We start from the raw sequence: 26,243 nt of genomic DNA on the forward strand, positions 1-26,243 counted from the left end.
GTGCTCGAACACAGCAAAGGAGATGAATGCAAATGCTTTGACCGCAAAACGCTTGTTTTGAAAGTTCACACGGGAAGTACATCTGTTTTTTTGTCCTGTGGTGTTTTCGATTTACTGACACTTACGGCGATTTGGAGTATCAACAACTACTCGCAAAAGCAGGTAAAATGTTTTTTTTTTAATTCTCATCCACATTACTTTTGATTGGTCAACAAAAAAGAATAAGAATATATGATCATTCACTTAATAACTTTTCGGATGGACAAACGCACTCACTTGTCAAAAGCTGTCAATAATATGCTGAGAGCTCAGATATTACCCGAAAAAAGGAATCGGGCTACACGGAAAGTTGACCTTGGGTGAGAGAGATTGATCGCCCGCCAATGTTGACCTCAGATAGAAAAACGAATCCGTCACTCGTCAGTCAGGGCACGTTTAAGCAAACGACAGACTGGTCTCCAGTCAACCTTGGGAGATTTGGGGGCAAATTGGTCTCCAGTCACTATCATGTCACATGTAGACAAACGCAAGTGCAGAAGGATAGGAGGGAAGATGATAAATAATGATAAAGAAAAATAATGGGGTTTTTCCTAATGTGACCATGCCGGGAAGCAAAGGAGTCACGTGGAAGTCAAACTTGTTTTTTTTCTTCTCTCTCACACGCGCACAAACAAGCACAGGATGACGGAAACTCAGTTGATCAACGGCTACGACGATGTGAGTTTTTTTTTTTTTAACTAAAATTGGTCACCATTGAATAGAGCGTTGCTAATGGCGTGCTAATGGCGTGCGACTGACGTGCGCGTGCGGGCTGGCTCAGTTACAGTTTAATTTGACGCCCTATGAATACATTCCTCCTGTGGACGTGAAGACTGAAGCGTACGTACCTGAGACAGGTAATCTCGTCTCACAGCGATGACGTCGTCAACATCACGCGCGTGCAGCTACGCTAACTTTCCATGCGTGTCTTTGTGTTTCAGCGCATGGCCCGTATGTCCAAATCATCGAAGAGCCCAAACAGGTGAGCAACAAACCAGCAAGCAATCCGATGATGAACGCCGTTCTTGGCATCTTTTTGTTTTTGTGTCTTGCCAGCGGGGATTTCGCTTTCGTTACGAGTGTGAGGGTCCTTCGCACGGAGGCCTGCCAGGAGCCTCCAGCGAGAAGAACAGAAGGACGTACCCCACCGTCAAGGTTCCCCCCGTGCCACCAACATCCTCGATGGCTTTGGTTGACATCTTGTTTGCTCGACTTCTTGTGCGTGTGTCCTTGTCAGATCAACAACTACGTGGGTCACGCGCGTGTGGAGGTCCAGTTGGTGACTCACACGGACCCGCCGCACGTGCACGCTCACAGCCTGGTGGGACGCCACTGCAACGAGAGCGGGACATGCACCCTGGACGTGGGACCCAACGACCTGACCGCCTCGTCAGTATCGTTCCCATCTTCGTCGGCGTTATCTTGATCCTCTTTTTCGCCCTTGACATCTTGGTCATCTATGACATTGTTCGTGGCAGTTTCAGCAACCTGGGCATCCTCCATGTGACCAAGAAAGGTGTGGTGGAGGTTCTTACGCGTCGGCTGCGAGAGGAACGGCGTCGGTGTCGGGGAGGTTCGGCCCACCTGACGGCGGCCGAGGAGAGCGCCCTGAGCAAGGACGCCAAGGAGCTGTCCAAGATAGTGGACCTCAACATCGTTAGACTCAAGTTCACCGCCTTCCTGAAGGACAGCAACGGAGGATTCACGAGAGCGCTCAAGGCTGTGGTGTCCAACCCCATCTACGACAGCAGTGAGGCCCGCGTGCCGCACCACGTCGCACTGCACCCCCCTCTCCCTGAGCCATTCACTCCTCCCTTTTTCTTCCTGCCAGAATCTCCCAACGCATCCAACTTGAAGATCTCCCGGATCGACAAGACATGCGGATCCGTGCTCGGAGGAGACGAGATCTTCCTCCTGTGTGACAAAGTCCAAAAAGGTGCCGATGCGCTGTACTGTTGTGGCTAATTGAGCGAGGTTCCTCATTTGTTAGTCTGGTGGCGACGAGTCAAGCCGCACAGCTCGCTGCGCTTTTGTGAGCTCGTTCTCACATGCTTTGTGCCTTAGACGACATTGAGATCCGCTTTTACGAGGACGAGGATGGCGGCTGGGAGGCTTTCGGAGACTTTGCTCCAACAGACGTCCACAAACAGGTGAGTCAAACGAGAGTGGCACACTCGCCCGGCCAGCGCCAGCATGACCCCGGCTTCTGCCTTGCCTCCTCAGTACGCCATCGTGTTCAAGACGCCACCGTACCACACCGCAGAGCTCGAGCGGCCCGTCACTGTCTTCTTGCAACTCAAGAGGAAGAAGGCGGGTGACTGCAGTGACCCCAAACACTTCACATACATACCGCACGTTCAAGGTCAGTGTCTTCATTTTGCTTCCTCGCTACCAAACATGCGAAGTCCAAAGATGGAGCCTTTGGCCTGGTACACAGCAAAGGATTTTTCATACCTGTTTTCACATCAGCTACCCCGATGAGGTTATACGGTCTGCTTGGTTCATACCAGAGCGTAAATGCAAAGAGCAGGGCTGCTCGGTGGTGCACTGATTAGCACGTCTGCCTCACAGTTCGGAGGGTGAGGGTTCGATTCCACCTCCGGCCCTCCCTGTGAGGAGTTTGCATGTTCTCCCCGTGCCTGCGTGGGTTTCCTCCGAGAACTCCGGTTTCCTCCCACATCCCAAAAACATGCATGGTTAGCCGATTGAGCACTCCAAATTGCCCGTAGGTGTGAGTGGGAGTGCATATGGTTGTTCGTCTCTGTGTGCCCTGCGATTGGCTGGCAACCAGTTCAGGGTCTCCCCCGCCTACTGCCCGATGACTGCTGGGATAGGCTCCAGCACGCCCGCGTCTCCCGTGGGGACGTGGTACAGAAAATGGATGGATGGAAATGCAAAGAGCATCCCATTTGGCTCTGCCAAGTCAGCCATCAGGGGAAGTGGTTGCAACAAGCCCAGCAACAAGCCCAGCAACAAGCCAGGTCGCCCCGCTCGTAGCATCCTGCGGCGATTTTGAATCAAAGTTGGGCTTTGGCTCCCATCCGTGACCTGCTGCGGCTCCTTCCCTTTGATTGCTTTGGAAGTGGCCACTTTGGCTTTTCATCTTGAATTGTTGGATACATTTAAAATCAAATCTTCCGGGATCTCCTTCAGACAAAGAGGAGGTGCTGAAGAAGAAACAAAAGCCCCTCCCCCACTATGAGCCCTGGCGAGGGGGCGGTGAACGAGGAGGAGGAGCCGGCGGCGGCTTTGGGGGCGCCACAGGTGAAGGTGAGGCCAATGCAAACAACCGATGCTAAAAGCAAAAGCTAACCATAGGGATTTGTCTCTCTAAGGTTTTCACTTCAGCCAACACATGAATGGCGCGGCGGGAGGCGGTGGAGTTTTCTATTCGGGGAGCATCGTTGGGTTTGGAGGAAGAGGAGCACACATGGCGGGCTCTGCCGCCCAGCACGGACAACTGTCAGTCGTTGGTAGGACACCCCGCTGCGCATTCATAGGTCATTATGTTTTCCATCACCTGTCAACTCCTTCAAGTTCTATTTTCACTGAGCACACGACACCAGTCCGAGAGCATTTTCCAATAGACGCCCTGACCTCAGACACGTCTCGTCCGCAGCCGCCTTCCAGGCCAGAGCATCTGGCGCCACCTGTCGGGCGCGTGAAGCCCTCCTGCGGTACTGCATGAGTGGTGACGCTCGCTTCCTTCTGCGGCCACACGGATGCCTATGTGCCATGCCAGACGCCAGCGGAGACACGTCAGTAAGAACTTACGCCCCCGCCGGCTGGCCACTTCCTTTCTGACATGCCGCCTTTTTTCCTTGTGCAGTCCCCTGCACCTGGCGGTCATCCATCAGCAGACGGCCGTCGCCTGCCAGCTGATTGACACCTTTCTTAGCAACGGGCAGGGACACCTTCTCGACGTGTCCAACCACCTGCGGCAGGTGGGTCATACAAGGATGCGAATTTTCCGCGGATCCGCGGATTTCCGGGTTTTTTCCGTCGAAAGTCATTTTTGTGAATCGTGTAAATCCGTTGAGATTTATTTTTTTATGAAAATGGGGGGGGTATGGAAGCGGCCGGGCAACGTTAGCCTCGGCGACTCGCGAGCATTTGCCCGCCGCGACGGCATCTTTTGGCACATCTCAAGGCAAAAGTAGTTAAGCTGTGAGTACGGAAATCGGCTTATGTATATATATGTGTGTGTGTGTGTGTGTGTGTGTATATATATATATATATATATATATCATCGGCCCCCCCACACCCCCACTACTTTTTAGTGTTTTTTCACATTTGCCATTCTCATCCCTGGTCATATGACTTCCATGAACTGGCAAAATAACCCAACTGTTGACTGGCAAACTAAATCACGTGACTGAAGGTACAGGTTGCTTGGGTGATGCCAACGGCATCGCCTATGTCACACGTGCATGTGATTTGATATTTAGACTCCACTGCACCTGGCGGTGGTGACACGTCAAGCATGCGTGGTGGAGGCCCTGATGAAGGCGGGGGTGGACCCTGGCCTGCGGGACAGAGATGGGCGCTGCCCGCTGCACCTTGCAGCGCTGGGCGGCGACGTAGCCACGCTACGCGCCGCGCTGTCCAACCTGGGCCAAGCACATGCCCACCTCTTGATCACAGCCGATTACCATGGTGAGCGGGCGAAGACGCGGTCGTGAAACGGGTTCTCGCCAAGTGCACGCCATTTTCACACGCGTCACGTGCATTCACGTCCCTTTCATGTAAATTTGAGCGCCATCGTCCCCCGGTCCGGTCTCATTCAGGTTTGGCCCCACTTCACCTGGCGGTTCGTCGCAACGGTCATCGGTGTTTACGGCTGCTGGTGGAAAGTGGCGCTAAGGTGGACGCACCCGAGCTGAAGGGAGGACACACGGCTCTGCACATGGCTGTGGAGCAAAACCTCCTCAAGGTTGCCTGCACGCTGGTCACCGAGGTAGCGCATCCACGCCGTCTGTCGCCAGCGCGTCCTTTTAGGTGCAGCCCTCCCGGGTTCGGTCGTCCCAGTGACACCGTTTCAGTCTGGACACCCTGTAGCGAGTGTGGCCGTCAGAGGACTTTTCTTGATGCTGGTTCAGCCGACATGCCTCGCCTGTTTTCTTGTCACAGTTGAAGGCGGACGTGAACGCTCACACTTTTGGAGGAAACACGCCACTTCATCTGGCCGCTGCCGCACACGCGCACACGCTGTGCTCCGTGCTGCTCGCTGCCGGTACGCATGTACTGACACCCGCCCGCCTGCACGCACAGTCACCAACTGGGTTTGCGCACAGGTGCGGACAAAGACGCGGAGAATGATGAGCCACTGGTCTTAAGTTCCTCTGACGAGGACGAGGAGGTGGTGGGGACCGAAGCATCCTCGCAGTCAAGGGGCTGCCGTAAGAGGCGAACGGCCGGTCACACACCGCTGGACCTGACCACGTGTCAGAAGGTAGTGAAAGCGCCGCGTTGTCCCCTATAGAGTCAAAGCGTGGCCATGCGATGTCGCCACAGGTCAGGAAGCTGCTGACGTCTGCATCGGCGTGGCAGGCTGCTGAGAAGAGCCAAGGCAAAGCAGGTTGGTCTCAGGCCTCGTCACCTGCTGTTGTGTGGTCCAACGCGCGTCCTGCTGTCGTTGCGTGGCATTGGTGTCTTTCCCCCATGACTCGTTCACATTCTCCTGTCATCGTGCGTCATTTACACCGAGAAATGTCATCGCCTAATTTGCATTTCACGCATCCTTTTTGATGTCGCCTTATTTGCACTTCAGCAGGTGTTGTCGTTCCTTTCATTGTTTTCCTGACATCATCGTTCACATTTGTTAGATGTCGTGCTTCATCACTTTGTCGACACACATCATCGTACGCCATCGTATGTTGTAACCACGCACCTTGTGTCATTCGCGACTCGGCACGCGCCTTCCGTCATTCAGGACGTGTTCCGCGTCGTTCACGGTACGTCGTCACCTGTCAAGCTGTCAACCCTTTGATGTGTGCGCCGTTGCTTTCCGAGTAAAAGGCGCGCATGGTCTTTTTGCGGTGGTGACACGGTAGATGGGGAGCGTTGGCACGCCGACGCCTGTACGCTTCGTGACCTGGAGGAGGTACTGAGCGACGCTGGTGTTCCATGGAACAAATTAGCCGACAGACTGGGGATGATGACGCTGGCTCACCTCTACCAGGATAGCCCCGCCCCCTACCACAGCCTCCTGAAACACTACCAGGTCAGAACAGCACACGCCGGCTAGCTTGGTCATCGTCGTCATCACCCTGTCCTTATCTTCAGCTGGGCGGTGGTCCCGTGGAAGACGTGCTGGAGGCCTTGGAGTCACTGGGCGTCCATGACGGCGTCCGCTTGCTGCGCCGCCACCACGGCACCGACGTGCGCGCAGCGCAAGACAAACTCAGACAAGGTGCTTTGCTACGCTACACACCGAGGAACACATCAGATGGGCTACCCAGCACGCAACGGACGTTGCAACTTAGGTCGTGTGTGGCGCTCAACAATTCCCATTCATCTGCAATAAGACAAAAACATCCAAACAAAAGATGGAATTCAAATTTCAACAGAAATCCGCGGTTTCAAACTCAGGTCCCACAGGGTGGGTTTTGGCGGTTTCCGCTCCTGCAACATGCCCAGTCAAAATGACTGGGATCGTCATCGGGCTTCTTCCTTCATTCGAAACATGCTGAATTGGGTGCGTGAGCAGGAGCCAGCCTTGGACAACATGCGGGAAAGTAGCCCCGGGACCCGAGTTTGAAGCATTTGCCCTACATTGTCAAAGCTCAATCGACAACACTACTTGATGCACAAATTCAGCAGCGCTCACACAACAAAAGGCTCTGAAACGAATCTCACTCTCGGGTAATGTTTCCTCCTTTTGTTTGGCGATTCGGGCAGCCAGTTCACTACTTTTCTCCTCGTCGCATATCAGGTGACCGCTGTACTCGTAGTGGTGAAGTGGCGCATTAAGATCTCCGATTATTTATTATGCACCTCTTGGAAACGTCACGCTTTAAGATTGGCCGGTGATGTCAAAGATTGCAGAAACTCCCTAGCCGATCTGACCACCCGAGTAGATACGTACTGCACCCCGGGGATCCCACCTCCTCGCACCTGCTACTGGGCTCATCGAGCGTGTCGATGGGAGCAAATTAGGAACCTTTAGCAGCCTCCACCTCCCTTTGGTCCCTTCTTTGTCTGTTGTTGTTCTTTTCTTCTTCCTCTACCTTTCCATTTGAACCTGCCTGCTTGGCAAATTAACAAAGTGGGTGTCGTGGTGTCCTCGCCACACTTGCCACCGTCCTCACGTTGATGACCGGAAAGTGGAAGTCGGCTTTGACTTTTCAAAATAAGAGTGTGATAGTGTCCCATTCTACAAGAGCGAAATAACTATATAACCTGCATGTTTTAGGGGTACAGGGATGTTCAGCCAGTGTTGAGTTTTCTGCATTGTAAAAAAAAACATTTAGCGCTTAAACAGACAACTAAGATTGTTTCAGGCCAAGATTGGCAAACGGGAGGCTGATGATGTAGTGCCCCTCAAAGGCCATTGTGGGCAGCGCACTAAATCAAGGAATCATGATACACAAACGTTTCTTCAGCTTCTGTTATTGGTGAGCAATGTTTGTTGTGGTTTGGGGCAGCATCTCCATTCCTTACATGTGAGATAGAACAGCTGCGAGTTATAAACGTGCTCGTTGAGCTCATATTTCTGACGATATTGATGAAGCGTGTTTGTTGTCTTTGGCCCAATCAGAATCGACGATGGACAGCGGCTTTGGCAGTCAGCTTGTAGAAGACGAGCGGCCGCCTGCAGCCAATCATTGAGTGGCAGACAAGTCGCCAAAATCACGACATGGCTGTGAAAAAAAAAAACATTCGGAATTTTTCTCCAATCCCCGTTGAGATGGAAAGCGTTTTGTTTTGAGTGTCTGTGAAAAATACATTTCATGCATGACATAAATATTGCTGACATTCACATTTGTTTAAAGATGATCAATAAAGGTATCTGAAAGCTCTGCACGTATATTGATGTACACGTTCCGTTGGTGACGGTGTGGATTTATCCCATCGCCATGACAACGGCGCCCCGTCTGTTGTGGCAACAGTATGACAAGGGGGGAGGTGCTTTCGCTACTCGTATCCTCCTTTTTGTCACGATGCTTTGCTGCACGCGCGCCTCACGGCGCCCCTTCCTGTCTGGGCGCCAACTTGCAAGCATGCGGCGGTGACGTGTTCTTCGTTTCGCTTTCCTCTCCGCCGCAGAGCAAACGCGTGGAGCTGACGCGAGTCTTCTCCTTGCCGCCCGCTTCCTGAGGCGGCGAGGGGCCCGAGTGCGCCCTCTGCGGGCTGCCGTCCTGAAAGAGTCGCGCCTCGAAGGTCGCAAAGTCCTCGTCGCCGGCGGACATCTTGGCGCGGAGCAGCATTGCGTATGTGCCGTAACGCGTTTTCTGTGAGGGGAAAAGACATCACGTGACGAGGCCTTGCTTTGGGAATGATCAGAGGGCTATTTTGTCATTGCCTAAAATTGTTCGAGGCGCTTGCACATCCGAGTTTAGCCGTTTTTTGGGTGCCGCCTGGGCGTATACGTATCTCACTTGCTGAAACAGCTCTGCTGAAAACATGTTTTTTCGCATTGATAGTAATAGCACACCTTCTTGACTTTGGCAAGTTAAAGGCACTTGTTGCTTGACGGGATGACAAACGTCTTCATGCCAGCTGCCCAGATGGACCTCTGCGGACACCAACGCTTAAACTGTGCCAACTAGCATTCGAGCCATGACGCTCCATCTTGAGACGATGTTCACAAGGGTAAAGACGTGCGACGCTTGCACAAGTGATGGATGGCGAGCGGGCTATCACGCGGGTGCCCTTGGGTATTGCGATAGCATCACAGTGTTCTCTCTGGCGGCATTACCACTGAAGGCAGCTTGAGTGACAAGGATGGAAAAAGAGGCCCCAACAGATTTTGTTCTTAGAAGTATTTGTTCCCATCGGAACAACAATTGAAATAGTCACTTCCGTAAGAATGATTTTCAAAGCCTCTCAAGTGAGCTACGTCTCTACCGCGATGAAAAGTTTGCATGGGAAAACGCGAGGCCTGCCCCCTACCTCAAATTCCAAATACTCTTGTCGCGCTTTCCGCTCGTCCAGCTCACGACCTTTAACCTTGTGGTCCGGCGCGGTGCCAGCCAGCTCGTCCAGCTCGGAGGACGCCGCCCAGAAGCGAGCTTCGTGAGACGCCGCCTGCTCTTCCTGACACACAAAACAAAGTGTCATCCACGGCTGGCGCCCTTCGATGGTCACATTCCACCCGAAAAGTATGCTTGCGTGCAACCTGTGACAGTGTGGTGGTGGATCCGGGCAGCAGGGGGCGAGCAAAGTGCTTTTGCGAGCCGACGGCAGGCGGGAAGGGTGGAGCCGAAAACATGGCTGCCACCACATTGATGCGGGTGATCCACGAGCGCATGTCCTCGCACGACCTAATGGGAACAGAGGCGCAGGCAGGCCTTAGCGAGGCTGGCAGGCAGCCCTTTCTTGAGTTTGCCCCAGCCTGGCCTCCCATGTGCCAGGCCAGGTGACCTCTTCTGCAAGGGCAGCTCAGGGTGGCGGCTCCCTTACGGCGCTTGCATGAGGAAAACCCTCCAGTCAGCGGTGCGCAGGTAGAAGACATTGGGCCGCTTGGCGTAGTCGGCGGCTCTCATGGCCAGCGCGTGATGCACCGAAACACCGTTCTTGGCATCGTCCTCCGTCAGCCGGCGCTCGCCGCCATACTCCTCCTGCCGATTGATTGCACAGATGTCAGCGCACACAATCAATACTAACAGAGCTCATTCATCTGGCTGTTCTCTTGAGCCTATTCTGGCCGATTTTAGGCCAGAGGTATGCAACCGGTTGCAGCTGGTGACAATTTGAAGTCTTCAAAGCGTGCATGTTTGGAAGGGCTGGCGCAAATGGGACGGGAGCGCCCGGTGAGAAGCCTCGCCTCACATGGCAGGAAGGCCGCAGCCCAGATCAGAGCGTGCGCGCGCGACCTCAGCACTGGGAGTCCATCAAGAAGGAGCCGCCGCCGCTACTTCAACAATACCAAGGAAGCGACACGGACCAAAAACCAAGAATGGGACTGATTGAGTGGAAGAATATTGCAGGGTTGCAGCTACATGGTGGCGAGCGCAAAAGGGCGCTCTACCTTTATTTCCTTACCTACCTTCTGGAGGTACAGCACGCCACCCTTCAGCGTGGCGTAAAAGGACTTCCAGCCTCGCTTGCCCCGCGCCGCTGCCACACAACAAAAGCATCGGGACACGTTAGACGTGACATTTCCACCTGGCTTGCTTGAACTTCGAACTCGGCAACCTTCAACACTCCAAAACACACCTGCAGCCACAACAGCCTTTTGACTAGGGTGACCAGATGTCCGGCTTTGTGCGGGACAGTCATGCATTTTTATTACTTTTCACATGTCCTGCAAATTGAGACGTTGTTATTGACAGTCAGTTATAATCTGGCATTATCAAATTGTGGGTGGGGCGGGCTGTTCGATAATGTCAATCAAACTGGGACGCGCGCCCACAATGCAAATCAGGTCAGAGTCAGAGCGGCAGAATGAGACATGGAGGACAGCACAACTACAATGACCAAGAAGTGGAGATGCGGCTACAATTCTGACTGGGAAACTATCTATCCTTGGGTGAAACCAGTGAAAGGCGAGTCTGGTAAAGTTTTCTGTGAAGTGTGCTTGAGTCATTTTTCCGTCACACACGGAGGTGAATATGACGTGAGACGACGTGGACAATGTCAGACTCGCAGAAAATGTATCGCTCAAAAGGAGGCTTCCCAGTCTATGCATACATTCCTGCTAAAACCCAAACAAGATTCAAACGCAGATAAGGTAACAGCAGCTGAGCTAGCTAGTTACCACACGGTAAAACATAATTTTATGTAGTGACTTTAGCTGGCATTATCCAGTAAATCCAGATAATATTCAAATACATATCTTTTGTTTAGTTAATCTATGTGATTTGGAGCTGAGTGAGTTTTAGTTTGTACAGATAATCAGCCTATAGAGTCTATGTTCTACTTGAATATGTGGGTCATTATTGTTGTTCTAGTAGAGCAAACACTTTAATGTGGTGTTTAGAGTTGTGCTAGGGTTATGTTGTTGCTCTCAGTTGTTGGCGAAAAGGCACTTGTTTTTGTTTCCTCCTGACCTGTTTTGATTTGTATTTTTGGTTTTATTTTTTTCTTATTTTGCGTAGTGACTTTAGCTGGCATTGTCCAGTAAATGCAGATAATTTTCAAATGCATTTCTTTTGTGTAGTTAATCTATGTGATTCTGAGCTGAGTTTTATTTTGTACAGATAATCACCCTATGTACTCTATGTTGTACTTGAATATGTGGGTCAGTATTGATGTTCTAATAGAGCAAACACTTTAATGTGGTGTTTGGAGTTGTGCTGGGTTTATGATGTTGCTCTCAGTTGTTAAACTGCAATATAACTGTACCCTTGATTGTCTGTTCTGTTTAATTGCAGGTGTGTGTTAACTTGAGAGGCACTATGAAATTGCATGAAAGAATGACTGTTGCTGACTGACTGTTTTCTCACATGAGAAAACTTGGGAAAGTTGCATTTAAATTAGATATATTTCAGTTTTTGTTTGCAGGTTATTCTGTACTACTGAATCAACAAATGGCAAATCATAGTAAGGTTTTAAGCAAAGGGGCAGAATAGAAATGTTTATGTTTTCAAAAGTTCTATTAGACTACCTTGATGCATTGGCATCGCACATTGTCCCACACACACATAGGCTTTGTCCCCCATCTGGTGAATTTGGATCTGGTCACTCTACTTTTGACATGACAGCATATATAGTGTTTAGAACGCGACACGCGCATACTTCTCTTGCCGTCCGCGTCTGCGTGGACTTTGCGCACCAGGAAGCCGCACTTGTAGAGCCGGCTGTCGGGCCGCCGGGCCACGCCCCTCCCTGCTCGCTTCAGGGTGCGGGAGGCAGAGTCCGTCCGACCGTCGGCCGAGTCCCACATGGACGTTTGCAGCTCATCGTCGTCGCTGGAGAAACAGAGAGAATAACCACATGGATGTAAATGCCTCACCCCCTCCCCTCTGTGTGTGAGCTGTGTGCTTGTGACTGAGTGGGTGAGAGCTCGCGTTGAGGAACTCACATGGTCCACTGGAGTTTGTCGCTCTTGACAGACGCGTACAACGACTGCAAAGAAACACACGGCACGGCACATGAGTTAGCTTCACATCGGCCAGTAATCAGCAAAAGAAGCGCCCCATACGGAAGGAGTGCGGCGGAAGCGGGATGTCTTGCAAACGGTGCACCAAGCGAGCGGGAAGCACATCTGTCGCGAGCTTGACAAAAACGTCCCCTGCGTAGTTCGCATGTGGTCCTCATGTTCAAGGTGCGTTTTCCTTTGTTCAAGACTTTTCATTGTACGGAGATTGCAAATGTGCACTTGTCCGCATGTGCCCCGACATCAACTTGTGTTTGGCCATCGTGCGTCCGGATGCAAGATCAGGGCTGCCCGAGTCGGCTCCCGGAGAGCCCCCCATCGACCCGGCCTGTTTTGGGTGCATCCCGAATGCGACTCACCTAGGACACATCGTCAGGTAATTCATCACACACCTAACACAGGCCAGCTCGGGGCTCCCGACTAAGAGCGGACTTGGGCACCTCTGCTCTCGACGTGCCCTGCGATTGCTCTCGCTTGCTCCCTTCCTCCCGCTTCTACCTTGTCCTTCTTCTCGTCAGTCTTGTGCTTCTTGGTCTTGTGCTGGGTGCTTCTGGGTGCCTCGTCCTGCGTTTGTCCCAGCAGATCGGGGAAGGCGAGTGGCTTGAGCCAGCGACAGCGCGGCGTCCTGGAGCGCCGGAACGACTGCCGGTCTCTGGGATCGCGATTGCTCCGCACCCAACCCGAGGAGCGCGAACGCAGACGGCTCGTCGACTGGATGCTATTGACGCCGATCATGTTGCTTCAGCTCCCGACGAATGATAAAAGAGATAAACCTTTCACGCAGTAAATGGCGACACGGAACCCGTGGTGCGGCACTCTGGCAGTGGGACAACGAGGTCGCTCTCTGGCGGGCCAACGAAGGCGGTGCCCTTGAGGTGCTTAGATGGCAATGTCGCCCCCTGATTGTGGGATGAGCATTTTAGGGCCCGTGTGAAGGTGGGGAGGGGGTGCTGAGGTGGGTGTGGTCACATGTGGTCCTCTGTCCAAAGAAGCAACAGCCGCCTTCCTCCTTTGTCCCCGCTGCAGTTCTTTCAATGGCCGCTGCCTGTCGGGATGCGGACTCAGCAAAGGAGAGCACAAAATGGGGGTGTCCTCCCTTCCTCACGCCTTCCACCTGCAGGAAAACACTCTTCTGCCTCTTCTTCCTCTGGCGCTGGTACTGGAGTGACGAGGCGAGCCGCTCACTCTCTCCTCACTCGCTCGCTCCCTCACTCGCTCCCTCGCTCTACCCAAGCTCGCTCGCCCCTCGCTTTCACTCCCCTCGCTCAGCCTGCTCTCCTTGCGGCCAATAAGGATGCACGGAAGACAGCCATGGCCTGCCCCCTCGCTGTCAATCACGCATAACGTCATCCTAAGTATTGCAGTGGGCCCTTGTAAACGCACACGTGCTCTTGCTAAGATGACGTCTTTCTTTCTGCAACACATTCATACACAGAGCGAGAGTGTTGTTACCTTCAGCATATCTCTGGGAAAGTCTTTTCCATTGTTTAGACCTTGCAGGTTGGAGATGAACTGAGCGCAGGACATCCTCTTGCCAACATTCTGCACGTAGGTACGCAGGCACGCAGGGGTCGTAACGATGCAACGCAAGCACAAGCTGTCAGTCCCACTCACGTTTCCGTGGAGATCCACATTCAACAGGATCAGGGCGCAAGTCAGCATGTGGACGCCGTCTAAGAACACGTGCGGCGTGTAAGGCTGCGTCGTGCGGGAGGGCGCGTGCGCATGCATCGCGGCGCGCACCTTGGGAGGCGTGGCTGCGTGCGTTACAGGTGACGTATCTTCTGGAAAAGTGAGCCAGGACACGCTCTCGCTCCTGACTTTCTCCAGTCAGGGTCAACTTGCCCAGGAAGGTTCTGGAACGATCATGACATCAGCCTGATGTTTGGTGGTGGCTTGAGATTGGAATCCAATTCCTTCCGTCGCCATGCTTGCAACTCAAAACAAGAGCATCTCAAATAACCTTTTCCCATTGAAAAGAATGGAAATGAGGTGAATCAAAAACAAAAAGCAATGTACTTGTAATATTGTACTTGAGCAAAGTACAAAGTGAGTTTGAAAGAGAAAGAAAAAGAATGACACTGTTATTGTCACATTGGTGACAGAATAGAAGCGCATCCGAGCAACCTTTGAAAATGATCATTGTTGATCAAGTCGGGGATCTCAGGCGAAAGATGCGTTTTGGACGTTTTGTCGGCGTCCGCATGCTGCGAGGATCTCCGACATGTTTGCAGAAGCAGTCGAAGACTTACTCGTGACGCGTACAAATTGCTGTGCTCGCTCACAAGATTGTGTGCTGCCAACCTGAGGGCTTGCTCGATGGTGAGGCCCTGGAAGTCAAAGTTGCTGAGATATTCTTCTGCTACCATCCGACTGAACTCGTTACTGCCAAAACACGTGGACACGCGTTACGTCAGGGAGAGCAGGCACACACGGGCGCACGCAGACGGACTTCTTGCTGAGGTGCGAGGACACGTCAGACTTGCGGAAGCCTCGCAGCTGATGGAGGCGCCGGGCCAGGCATTTGGCAGCCTGCGGGTCGGCCTCGGCACTGTCACCCAGTGAGTCCCTGTCGTGGCTGCGGGGGCAACACGCCGAGCGCTCCGTCGCTTCAGGCTCCCTAAAACAGAAAGCGAGGATTTAGTCGTTTGTGTCATCCTGTGCTTCTTTAAAGGCATACCTTTCTTCCTGTGCGCCCCTCATCACGTCTGATTCTCCAGCTAATCGCTCCAGACGACACACGTGGCGAATGGTGCTAGAGACTCACCCAGCAGCGCAGTGACGCGCCGGTGGCGAGCTGGCTTGGCGGAAGCTGTCTTTGAGAATGGAGCGCCGCCCTGGCTCTTGCGCCTCTTCAGTCCAGGTCGGAGCGTCTTCGGAGCCTCCTCGCGAGGAGGTGACGCCCGGTGCCGGGGCGAGGCTCAGCTGGATGATGTTCTTGGCACTCTCGCAGATCCGACTCTGCGCACACAAACGGGAACCACATGCAGATGACAGTCTTGCAAACAAATATTTGGCACTGCAAACTGTGCCGTGAGACATGACGATGGCCATCGGAAAGAAACAAGTCTCAAACGCAACAGTCAGAAGCCAACAACAGTCCTGGAACATGGAAAAAAACTATCAGTCACAAATGACATTTCAAAAAACAACAGTAACTGTGATGAATATAACAAACGGCAGCATAAAGAAGCCATGATAGTCCACAACAAAACAGCAAGAAATGAGCAAAGCTGCTCGCAAAGAAACAACACACATACACACGCACACAAAACCAACAAAGCTGGGAGAGAAACAACAACACACACACACACACTCAACCGCATTAAAGAAAGAGGCCAAGAAACAAACCAACCAGAAACAAGTCGGCTACGAGTTGCTAAGCGAGTCCAGTCCAAAGAACACAACACAAGTGACAAAATGACATTTAGACGAGAGGCCCAAAGAGGCAAAGGATTTCTACCTGGATTTCTGGGGTGAGTGTGGGCAGGGCAAAGACAGACGCGGATCCAGAGGTGAGAAGGTCGACGCTGTCCAGGCTGCTGTAGGAGGTTCCTTTGGCTCGATGGCCCTCCATGATGCTTTCAAAATGGCGGCTGAAAGAGTCCAGGTGGCCGTCGTACGGCCGGCGGGCTGCCGCTACCGCCGGGCCGTTGGGCTCGGACGTCCTGAACAGGAAGATGGCATTGGCGCTGGACCGCTTGAGCTGCCGTGCCTGCGCCCGCCCGCCCGCCTGCCTCCCTGATGGTCGTTCCATCGCCATTCGTGGAGCGCCCAAAAGGCCTCAGGAGGCAATGGTCGTGTCTGGCCACACCCGTGCCAGGCTGAGAGGCCTCTGCGCTTTTGGGATTGCTCGTGGCCTCACTGCCTCAAGCGACCCGGGTCAGAAAGTTGCTCGGTCGCGTCATCCTCCCACCCCACCACGACATTCCAAGAATTCATAGCTCCCGTGGGTCACGCAAAAGCTCCTAGCTGGGCTGCAACGGATATCAGGGATGAGAACGGCAAATGAAAAAACCCACTGAAAAGTAGCCGGGGTCTGGAGGCCGCATGCCCCACTAGGGGGGGCGTAGTGGGCCAGGGGCCACAGGAGGACCAGGGGCCCCTATTGGGGGCAACAGGACCCACAGGGCCCCATTGGGCCGCCGGCTCACGGGGCAAACCTCCCTGGAAACTCCTGGATTTTGGCAGTATAGCAACTCCAAAACCATTAATTTCATCACTCAATTTCAACAGTTTTGTTAAAAAAATATTCCAGTTTGGTGGGCTACCAAGGTGAATATAATACATCAAAATGGGACAATCAATTCTGGAGTTTTTTCTTTTGATGAAAACTATTAATTTTTTTGCAACATCTATCTATCTATCTATCTATCTATCTATCTATCTATCTATCTATCTATCTATCTATCTATCTATCTATCTATCTATCTATCTATCTATCTATCTATCTATCTATCTATCTATCATTGAAGATTTATTCTTTAACGATATCATGACAATAGCCTAACATTAGCTTACGTACATGTAACATCATGTTACCCACATGCTTGTAAAAGTAAAAACGGACCTTTGTGTTTTTTTGTTTTGATGTGCTCCTTAATGTTCGAAGCGCCGCAACCTCCATAGCTTATCACATCTTGACAAAGAATGCACAAAACCTTCCCAAGGACATCTTATTTATGGATATGTTCCGTCAGGCAGGTGGTTACGGACTGTGTTCCGAGTTGTCAGATGATCCTGATCCCGTTCGACTTGTCCATTTTCCTGGCACGATCCTCGTCTTTTTTCTCTAAACCTTTCGCCATGCTGGCTAAAACTTTTGCTAATTAGGCAAATGAGTAGGCAAATTATGTGACGAAAGTAGCACCAAAATGCTGCCGAAAATAAGGTGGCTGTTGTCGCAATACTGCTGCCAGCCGCTCCCCCCCCACCCCCCCCCCCATATAAAAAAAAAAAAAAATTCTCAACGGATCTACACGATTCACGAAAATGATACTCCCGAAGGAAAAAGACACGGAAATCCGCGGATCCGCGGAAGATTCTCATCCCTGGGATATGGTGGATATGACCTCTCACCCTTTCAGCAACATACTGAAGGTGCCGTCGCGGCAAGGGGCGGCCTTCCGCCTCACCACCGTGCCCTCATCGTCGTCCTCCTCGGTTGCCGTCCCCCCACCCTCGCTCCAGTACAATCGCCTCGGCCGATCCTCCTCGGCCGACTCCACCTGCATCACCTGCGTCAACACAACTGTCACCCGAGTCGCCGTCATTGACATTATTCAATCCAAAACAAGGGATCAATACCCGTCAATGGTGGTGTTTAGACAACGCAAACCAAGCAGCCAACACTTGGTTCTGTTGCGTAAGCGTACAAAAGACACTACTCGCTGGAACAGCCTCTCAATTTTTTGAGTGTCCAAATGCTAACAAGTGCCGCTGAGTCAATATACCCTGTGTTCAGTGAAAGCGATGGGATCGCCACAGGCTGTATTTCTCCAAAAGTGACCAATATCATTTGAGGCGCGTGTGTATGTGCTTTCAACTGTACATTCAAAGCATTGATCCTAAACAATCAAGTCATCAGAATGCTGAATTGATGACGTAACCTCATCCAGGTCAGTTTCTTTGTAGCAGCGCAGTGATACGTGGTCCAGATCCGTCTTCGAGTATTTGACGCCGCGCCGTACCGCAGCTGTCTCGGAGGACAAGCCTTGGTGGTCGGAGGCAAGCGATTCCGCCTCCAACTGACACGGTGGAGACCTTTGACCCTGGATGGGGCTGCGACCGGCTGGCTTGGCAGGGGCGGGATAAGGAGTGCCTGAATTCAGGACCAAATACGGCGCAGATGAAATGCCAAGTTTTTTGGACATATGTTATGAAAATTGCACATACCATATTTTCCGGACTATAAGTTACAGTCGTTTTCATAGTTTGGCCGGGGGTGGCGACTTATAATCAGGAGCGACTTATATGTGAAATTATGAACACATTATTACTTGATCATGAACACATTACTTACTTACTAGTACAGTCAAACCTCGGTTTTCGACCACAAGGTTTGAGAAGCGAATCAGTTGAATTCCGAATCTATTTTTCCCTTTACAAATAATAGAAAACATTTTAGTCCGTTCCAAGACAAAAAAAAAACCTGCCTTTTTTTAAGCATTTTTGCATTCGCCCATTTTTGTCCGATCGCGCAACTGCAGCGCAACGCCAACCGCGCAACCGTAGCGCATCACCGACCACGCAACTGCACAGGGCTGGTCGCATTATTGTGACAGAGCTGTCGCTGAAATTTTGAAAATATTTTTAAAGTCTTGATGTACTTTCCAAAATTTAAGTGGACCGCAGTGCGCAGGGAGCTTAATTTGGTCCGATCGCGGAATCGCAGCGCGCCGGGCGCTCACTGTCGCATTGCTTTAAGAGCGTCTTTTAGGATGGTCTACTGCTCCCACTTGCTTTCTTTGGAGGCATGATTAGGGGTTAATACAATCCTCAAAGTAACGAAAATGCAATAACAACGGAGTCAGTCGGCATCCGGGCCGCGCAGTCGGGTTTTCTCAGGTCCTCCCGGCTCATCTCGCGAGGTTCGACCTCCGAATCTTGTTCGACAACCGAAGCAAAAAAATCTCGAATTTTTTGTTCGAATTCCGATTTGTTCGGGAACCGGGACGTTCGAAAACCGAGGTTTGACTGTATAGTTCAGGGGTGTCAAACTCATTTATTTCGCGGGCCGCATTGTAGTCATAGCTTCTTTTGGAGGGCCATTATGACTGTCAACCCAAATAAATGTATGAGGACCTCATATTATATACAGTAAAAGCTATAAAACAAACTGACAAATAACTTATTTTCAAATCAGACGAGTAAAAACTGGTCAAATATTTAAAAAAAAAGATATTATTAAACGCGAAGACAATTTGCAATTTGAGTATTGACACGATAGCGCTGCCAAGCTTGAGCTAATTGGCTTCAAAGCTTTGCAGCTGACTTAAGCATCACACGGCAGGATGTAAATCCTACATGTTGGTCGTCAAGGCGATGACTTGTTCCTTACCCACTTTGCTGCAGCCTTCCCAGCTCTCTGCTCCAAACAGGAAGTTCCACTTGGCTTGGGTGATTTTCTGTGACCTTGAAGACGGACTCTCGGCCCAACTTGCACCTGACTGCAGATTGAAAGGAGCCAACGTAAAAGTATTGCTCAACTAAGGCAAGACATTCAAAGTGGATGTTTGTTTTTGCTGTTGGATGGCAGACATTAGCTCTGGCGCTTAACCCCCAACCTGGATCCCGGAGCCCGTATCGCAGGTGGAACGGCACCCGCTTTCTGGAGACACGTTTCCTTCTCCCAAGATTCCCGTCAACTCTCCGGAGCTCTGAGCAACCTCTCTGAGATCCTGCAGATTTTCTTGTTGAGTCCCGGACAAAGAGCCAACCTCTGTGCAGCAATCCTTGTCTTCTGAGCACTTCCTGAAACTCTCTTCTTTGAGTTTGGAGCATCTGGACTTGTCCTGACAGACTTGCGGTTTATATTGGTTCGGTCTGGTCCTCCCGAGCCCCTGCTGTGAGGAGGTTGAGGAGGAGGCCGCTTGCCAGGAGGCTGCAGCGCCTTGCCAGAAGCCTGCAGCCGCTTGCCAGGAGGGGAGTCTTGTGGAGGCTTCTGGGCTGCATGAGCCATCGCCGTGCCTCCGTTCTAGGTGGTGATGGAGCAGGTAGGGAAGGCCAACTGGTTGACTGGTGTTTGAATGACGCTCCTGGGGCGGGTGCAAAATTGCAGCTGAGCCCAATCCAGCAGAGATGCTTTCTGGATGGAGATGAAGTTTGGATTTGTCCGACGTCCGTTGTGGGTTGCTCTCCTGCAATCGCTCCAAGGTGAGGTCCTGACAAAAACTGGAATGCAGCTGGGGATTTGAAAGCAACGACTCTCCGAAACTCGGACTGAGTGACCTCAAGGACTCGGTTTGGGAAGGCGTTGGAGAGGGAGAGCGTCGTCCCCCAAAAACGTCAGCATGGGAAAACGGGGAGGAGCTTCTGGCACCGTGAGCAGTGCTGCTCACGGGACCCGCTCTGCCGCCTGGACCATCCACGGTCCGCCCAGTTCTGCCGGAATTGTCCCCTGACCAAGATGACTGCTGGAGCCGCAGAGGGGGGCGAGAATGACCCCCAAACATTCGAGCTGCTGCGTGGGATGAGAACCCAGCGCGGGCGCAGAGACGATCGGACACTGGGATTCCCGGCAACCCATTGTGACTAACGCTCCAGTCAAGGTCTCTGAGCTGAGCGTTGGACGGCAAAGTGAGCGTCCCGTGGGGAAGGATGGGGGACCCCGCCCATGAGCGGCAGGTCGGCAACCTCTGGGGTCGCGGCAACGTTGTGTTGGAGCTATCAATGCCGCCGCCTACAAAGCGCCGCCTCAATTCCGGGGAGCCAAACTCCTCCAAGGCTCGGTGGGTGGTGTCTCGAGCGACCACATCTCTGTGTGGGAAAGAAGAGTCGGGTTTGCTCGAAGGGCGATGGTGAACGGGGCAGGGTTGAGTCTGTCTGAGCTGACTGCGAGCTCCCAATGGGTCACTCAGTCGCTTCCTGAGGTGGCTAGACAGAAAGTTCTCATCCCGCCCGGAGTCCCTTCGGGCGCCTGACATATGAACGTTGGCTTTCTCAATATAGCCGAAGGTCACCATAGACGTCTTCATCTCCTGAGCGCCTGATCCTCGGGCTTGGCGGTGGAAAGTTGGCGTCGAAGGCACGGTCGAAGGCGCGGTCGAAGGCGTGGTTGAAGGCGTGGTCGTGCGGCCAAAGAGTGGCGGATGGTCACTGAGCTTCCGACTTACATAGGGGTTGACGTCCGGTGCTATTGAGCACCAATGTCCTTGACTGGTACTTGTACGTGTCAGGACCTGAAGTAAGTCCTCAAACATGTCCTCCTGGTGGAAGTGAGCAGAGGAATCCACAGCATCCGGCTGTTGGGGGCTGACCGAGTGTCTGGAGGACGAGCTTGAGGGAGGCGAGCCGTGCCGTATGCCCGTCACCCTGCACCGGGTGCGTGGGGAATGATCTGGGCTTGGGTCGAGGCTGGAAAGGGCCGAGCTCCTTTGAGAAGGAGGGAGAACATCTGGACACTGAAGGATCAGGTGACCCCTTGCATCATCTCCCATCCCAGGAACTCTTCCTTCTTCCTCAGCCGCAGAGCGTACCTCGATGTACAGGTGCAGCACTTTTCCCAACTGGGACATTCTGACCACAAAATGTTTTCTCAAGAACTTGGTGATGTCTCCGGACCAACCGGTTGACAACAAAATGAATGCTAAACGTTTGGAAGAGGCTCTGGGCTGGAAGTGGAGCACCGGGAATATTCTGTTGTCATTTTGTCAAACTAGAGAACAAAAAGAAGACATGTTCTCATGAGAGAGTGAAGGACAAGATCACATCAGTAGTGACACAGCAGTTTTCCCCTTGTCGCTAACACTTGTATTGATTATCAGATCAAATCAAAACTTTCCACGCGCATGCACACACGCACACGTACACACACTCCATTTGATTGATCACAAATTCCTTTAAATTTGAGACAAAATGTGTGAAGATCCAAACTTACCGACTGCAAATGAATGTACCCTTGAACTCCACACTCAATTTACTTACACACTAGAACACACAAAACGCACATACACACGCATAGACACACAGATAAGAAGATGCTTAGTGCGACTTTTACAGAACACAAATAGAAGGCTAATAGGATTCCCTCACACACACAAACGCACACACGCACACGCACAAAAACACACACACACACACGCACACACACACACACACACACGCACACACACAAACACACACACACACACACACACACACACACACACACACACACACACACACACACACACACACACACACACACATAAATACAACACCCACCCACCCACACATATAGAGCAGCAGATGAGATGGTGATGTTGCTGTGATGAGTGTAGCTGTTACCTTACCTGCATGTCCTCTGATGTCATGTCCTCTGCGTTGCCACGGCAACATGGCAGGTCTTCCTCTTCTCTCACTTGTGGGCTCGCTTGGCTCCGCCTCTTGCTCGTTATCAATCGGCTTGACCCCGCCTCATTCTTCATCTGGACCACCTAACAGCCAATCGTGTGGCTCGCTATCTGCCCCCGGCCGCTTTGTAACGGCCCGGACAGATGGTGCAAGGCAGCTTATCAGCTGGCTGGGAACAGAGGGCAACTCCTGAGCATTCCAGGAAGATGCATTTGCACGCCCCTGGCCACGCCCCCAAACCACCATGTCCAACTGCTCACTTCCTGCACATGGTTTGCTGTGTCCTTTCACATCTCACACAGTCACCGAAGAGCCGCACCAAACACTCGAGAGGCATTCACATATTTCACTTCTCATTTTCTAGCAAGTTGGAGGAGTGTTCACTGCTCAGCACGTTTGCCTCACTGTCCTGTTGTTCAGAGTTTGGAGCTCCTCTTCCACCTTTCTGTGTTCAGTCTGCGTGTTCTCCTTGTGCTGGAGTAGGATTTTCCAGCCACTCCACTTTCCTCAAACGATAGCTTTGTTGCACACTCTAAATCACATATGGCCCCCTGGATGATATTGAATTACTATTAGAACCGGCCCGTAGGCCACAGCCGCCCGCTGGTGTTTTGCACGCACCAACACTACATTTCCCACAATGCAACGGCAGCCCGCGATGTCCCTGCAGCTCGCACAAGAGGCTTCATTATTCATCAGAAGTCAGAGCAGAGTTCAACTTTCTGATACCCCCCTCCTCAAAAATGGCTAAACGTAAGGTGGACGCTGAGAACAGGGGGTTTCAGGCCAGGTGGGAGGCAGAGTACATGTTTACGGAGGTAAGAGGCAAACCTGTGTGTCTTTTGTGTGGAGAAAATGCGGCTGTAATGAAAGAATTAAATTTAAGAAGGCACTATCAAACGTCTAAGAAACACACAGACCAAGACAAGAATATGGAATATGAACAAAAGCTACAGAAGGTGGAAGAATTAAAACGAGGCCTTAAGTCCAGACAGGCTATGTTCACGTATGCTAAATCACAAAGCGAGGCTGCTGCCAAGGCTAGCTTTATTGTGGCAAAAGAGATCGCCAAATCAGCCCGGCCCTTTCCAGAAGGAGAGTTGATCAAAAACGGGTTTTAAGCCTCAGAGCCTAACCCCGAACATTGATGAACTTGTACAAACAATGAGATACCTCTAAGTACCAGGCTCAGCCTCAGACAAGTGAGCATCACAGAACAGTAACGTATTTTCCGTTTTTTAATTCGGTTACATTTTTACATTTGTTTCTACAAGACGTGATTTTTCTTTGAAGAAAGTATTGTTTTGTCTGTGTGCCGTAAATTTTTGAATTTTATTTATTTATATTTATTTTTCAGTTGAATGGACCAAGGGAAAATTGCAGATAAGAGCCATGAGAAAGAATACAACTGATTTGATTATTTTTTTATTTTACGATTTGAAAGCAATGATCGGTAGATCATAGAGCAGCACAATAATATATTTTCAGTTTATAATGCATGCACTTTTACTTATGCATTTATGTTGATATTAAGAAACACATTTTGTTTTTAAAACAATTGAATTTTTTGCTGTTTGGCTGTTGAAAATGTTTTCCCTTGAAGTTACTGACAGAGCCATAACAAAATATTGCCATATTCATTTAATCATTAAATAATGTACACTGTGTTAGGTCTTAGTTCAAAAGGCTATGTGCAATCATTCCGATATATTTTAATAAACATTGAACCAGTCCGGCCCTCGGCTTGTAGCAAATTTGTTTTTTGGCCCTCGGTGTGTTTGACTTTGACATCCCTGGTTTAGTGGAAGAAATATGGGAAGGTGGAAATATTGAAGTTACAGCTCAACACAAAGTGTCAAATAGTCTAAGTGTGAGATGTGAGCAAACCAAATGGGGAGTTAAATCATGTTCCAGTATTATGCATATTGGCAAACGATGTGAGGACAGGAGACCAGACAATTAGATATTAATTTTGGATTTAAAATAAAAAAGGGAAATTTTAATTGAGGAGAAAATTTTGCGTAGGGAGGGTTCTTTTTACAATTTAATATTGTATGTTTTATGTGTGTGTTGTGGGATGACAGTTTGTCTGTAATGCTGTATGAATGTCAAGTCTGTACTTGGGATGGGGTTTCTCTATTGTGAATGGTTAACATGAATCAAGGTTGGGGTGATGTGATCACAGCAGAGGATAACATTCCTCTCACCTGAAAAATATAGAGATACTACAGATTGGAAAAAGCAAGATTGATCAGGGCTCATTTTGGACTAAATATGGGTTTAGGATGACTCTGGGGCACCATTGACAACAAAAGACTTCAATGGAGAAGGCCCATTTCAAGATTGTGACCAGACGTGACTATACCAGCATTGACAGTCAAGACTCTGAGCCAAGACAGTGTATGACAACAACTCTGGACTTGCCTGACAGTGTGACGAAATGTATGTGACGGAATTTGACTTGCTTTGTTTTGATGTTTTACCTAATTGTATTGCAGCCTCTAACAGCAACCCAGGGAGCAGATTGTGCTTTATTTGTTAAACTTGCTTTACTTTGCAGGTTGTCAACTGCAGTCTTGGAGAATTTTGTGTCATGTCTGTGAACATGCATTAACAACTAACCCCTTACTTTTCATAAGGAGTTTGTAAATGTGATGGGTTTCATGACAGGCTCGGCAGGCTCCAATTTTCTATTTCATGCGTTTGACATGCGCCCGTGTGTGGATTATTATTTTTATCATTATGAATTTTATTTTTTGGTATTATGGATGTTTATTGTACGGAGAGCTGCATGCACAGCTACAGGTGGGTGGTGGCTTTTGTTCATACAGCCATGTGAGATGATGCCAGTCGAGTTTCAGGGACTGAGAATTGGTGATTCCAGGCTAGGATGGCATCTGGAGGTACACCGAAGTCCAGCTGGCGATGGGTATGTCACCATGGACATTGTTATTTTTACTTTTTAACAATGTGTCAAAAGGGGGAGGTAGAAAAACAAAACAAAAAAAAAAACAAAGGGGGGAATTGTGAGATTTTAAGTGTTTTCAGATTTGATGGTTTTTAAGTCTTCAACATGCTGGACGGAGGAGAAGAAGCAGCTTGGCAGAAATGAAGTGAATGGGAGACAACAGGAAAACCATGATTTAAGATACGCGATTGATCAATGAGAAAGCTATCCCTTGTACCAGGGGGGTCAAACTCATTTGTTCACGGGCCGCAGTGTAGTCATAGCTTCTTTCGGAGGACCGGTATGACTGTCATACCCAAATAAATGTGTGAGCACCTCATATTATATAGAGTAAAAGCTACATAACAAACTGGCAAGTAACTTGCTTTCAAATCAGACAAATAAAAACTGGTCTAATATTTAAAAATCAAATATTATTAAAAGTGAAGACAATTTGCAATTCGAGTAATGACACGTGAATAAAAAGCACAATTTGTCTTCGCGGGCCGCATAAAATCATGTGGCGTGCTGCATCTGGCCCCCAGGCCTTGAGTTTGACACCTGTGCCCTATACAAAGGTAAAGTAGGATTAGAATTTGATAAAACAGATATGGACATCATCATATTCCATTAGTTTAAATTGCTTGCAATACAATTACAAATTAGTTAACACCTGTGTGATTGATTGATTGATTGATTGATTGGTTGATTGATTGATTGATTGATTGATTGATTGATTGATTGATTGGTTGATTGATTGGTTGGTTGGTTTATTGATTGATTGAGTGATTCATTGAGTGACTGACTGAAGGGCTGAGTGACCGAATTGGCAATTGTTCGATGTCTGTCTGTCTATATGTATGTACTATATATGTATGTATGTATTTCGTTATTTGTTTTACGTATGTATTTCGTTATTTGTTTATGTATTTCTCGTTCACA

General features: G+C 50.3%; 2 protein-coding genes across 14 annotated transcripts; one reads left to right on the top strand and one right to left on the bottom strand.

The window, feature by feature from the left end:
• Nucleotides 1-8,060, top strand: nfkb2 (nuclear factor of kappa light polypeptide gene enhancer in B-cells 2 (p49/p100)). Of its 7 annotated transcripts, XR_007484885.1 has the most exons (23): nucleotides 16-162; nucleotides 681-717; nucleotides 821-896; nucleotides 981-1,021; nucleotides 1,096-1,194; nucleotides 1,277-1,428; nucleotides 1,518-1,789; nucleotides 1,871-1,975; nucleotides 2,104-2,189; nucleotides 2,263-2,401; nucleotides 3,193-3,309; nucleotides 3,375-3,539; nucleotides 3,659-3,797; nucleotides 3,869-3,983; nucleotides 4,488-4,695; nucleotides 4,827-4,996; nucleotides 5,170-5,272; nucleotides 5,334-5,491; nucleotides 5,554-5,617; nucleotides 6,093-6,262; nucleotides 6,325-6,451; nucleotides 7,542-7,655; nucleotides 7,799-8,060. XR_007484885.1 is itself a non-coding variant. In XM_049735253.2 (22 exons), the coding sequence occupies exons 2-22, from the start codon at nucleotides 682-684 to the stop codon at nucleotides 7,867-7,869; spliced, it is 2,607 nt and encodes an 868-aa protein (XP_049591210.1). In that variant the 5' UTR covers nucleotides 1-162; nucleotides 676-681; the 3' UTR covers nucleotides 7,870-8,060. The 7 variants fall into 7 exon arrangements, 6 of the variants coding, with proteins under 6 accessions (XP_049591210.1, XP_049591209.1, XP_049591206.1 ...); XM_049735253.2 differs by lacking the exon at nucleotides 7,542-7,655 and having other exon boundaries at nucleotides 1-162; nucleotides 676-717; nucleotides 827-896; XM_049735252.2 differs by lacking the exon at nucleotides 7,542-7,655 and having other exon boundaries at nucleotides 8-162; nucleotides 827-896.
• Nucleotides 7,798-23,499, bottom strand: psda (pleckstrin and Sec7 domain containing a). Of its 7 annotated transcripts, XM_049735246.2 has the most exons (19): nucleotides 22,294-23,495; nucleotides 19,588-21,677; nucleotides 19,362-19,470; nucleotides 17,911-18,122; nucleotides 17,381-17,538; nucleotides 15,765-15,969; nucleotides 15,069-15,262; nucleotides 14,754-14,921; nucleotides 14,606-14,686; nucleotides 14,045-14,157; nucleotides 13,916-13,974; nucleotides 13,754-13,843; nucleotides 12,227-12,270; nucleotides 11,941-12,113; nucleotides 10,250-10,320; nucleotides 9,664-9,821; nucleotides 9,380-9,524; nucleotides 9,154-9,297; nucleotides 7,798-8,492 (listed from the first exon to the last, which is right to left on the bottom strand). In XM_049735246.2, the coding sequence occupies exons 2-19, from the start codon at nucleotides 21,535-21,537 to the stop codon at nucleotides 8,223-8,225; spliced, it is 4,344 nt and encodes a 1,447-aa protein (XP_049591203.1). In that variant the 5' UTR covers nucleotides 21,538-21,677; nucleotides 22,294-23,495; the 3' UTR covers nucleotides 7,798-8,222. The 7 variants fall into 7 exon arrangements, 6 of the variants coding, with proteins under 6 accessions (XP_049591203.1, XP_049591201.1, XP_049591202.1 ...); XM_049735244.2 differs by having other exon boundaries at nucleotides 13,754-13,974; nucleotides 22,294-23,496; XM_049735245.2 differs by lacking the exon at nucleotides 22,294-23,495 and adding an exon at nucleotides 21,900-22,277 and having other exon boundaries at nucleotides 13,754-13,974.
• Between the last annotated feature and the right edge of the window lie 2,744 nt (nucleotides 23,500-26,243).

Source organism: Syngnathus scovelli, chromosome 12 (genome assembly GCF_024217435.2).
Source record: "Syngnathus scovelli strain Florida chromosome 12, RoL_Ssco_1.2, whole genome shotgun sequence".
NCBI lineage: Eukaryota > Metazoa > Chordata > Actinopteri > Syngnathiformes > Syngnathidae > Syngnathus > Syngnathus scovelli.

Excerpts from the sequence above, each read along its gene's own strand:
- nfkb2 (XM_049735249.1), top strand. The coding sequence starts at position 682 with ATGACGGAAACTCAGTTGATCAACGGCTACGACGAT. Across the intron at positions 897-980 it reads AGCGTACGTACCTGAGACAG|CGCATGGCCCGTATGTCCAA; the intron begins GTAATCTCGTCT and ends TTTGTGTTTCAG. Across the intron at positions 6,263-6,324 it reads GCCTCCTGAAACACTACCAG|CTGGGCGGTGGTCCCGTGGA; the intron begins GTCAGAACAGCA and ends CCTTATCTTCAG.
- psda (XM_049735244.2), bottom strand. The coding sequence starts at position 21,537 with ATGTCCCAGTTGGGAAAAGTGCTGCACCTGTACATCGAGGTACGCTCT. Across the intron at positions 15,970-17,380 it reads TTCAGTATGTTGCTGAAAGG|GACGTCCGAGCCCAACGGCC; the intron begins GTGAGAGGTCAT and ends CTTCCTGTTCAG. Across the intron at positions 9,298-9,379 it reads CCACCACCACACTGTCACAG|GAAGAGCAGGCGGCGTCTCA; the intron begins GTTGCACGCAAG and ends TTTGTGTGTCAG.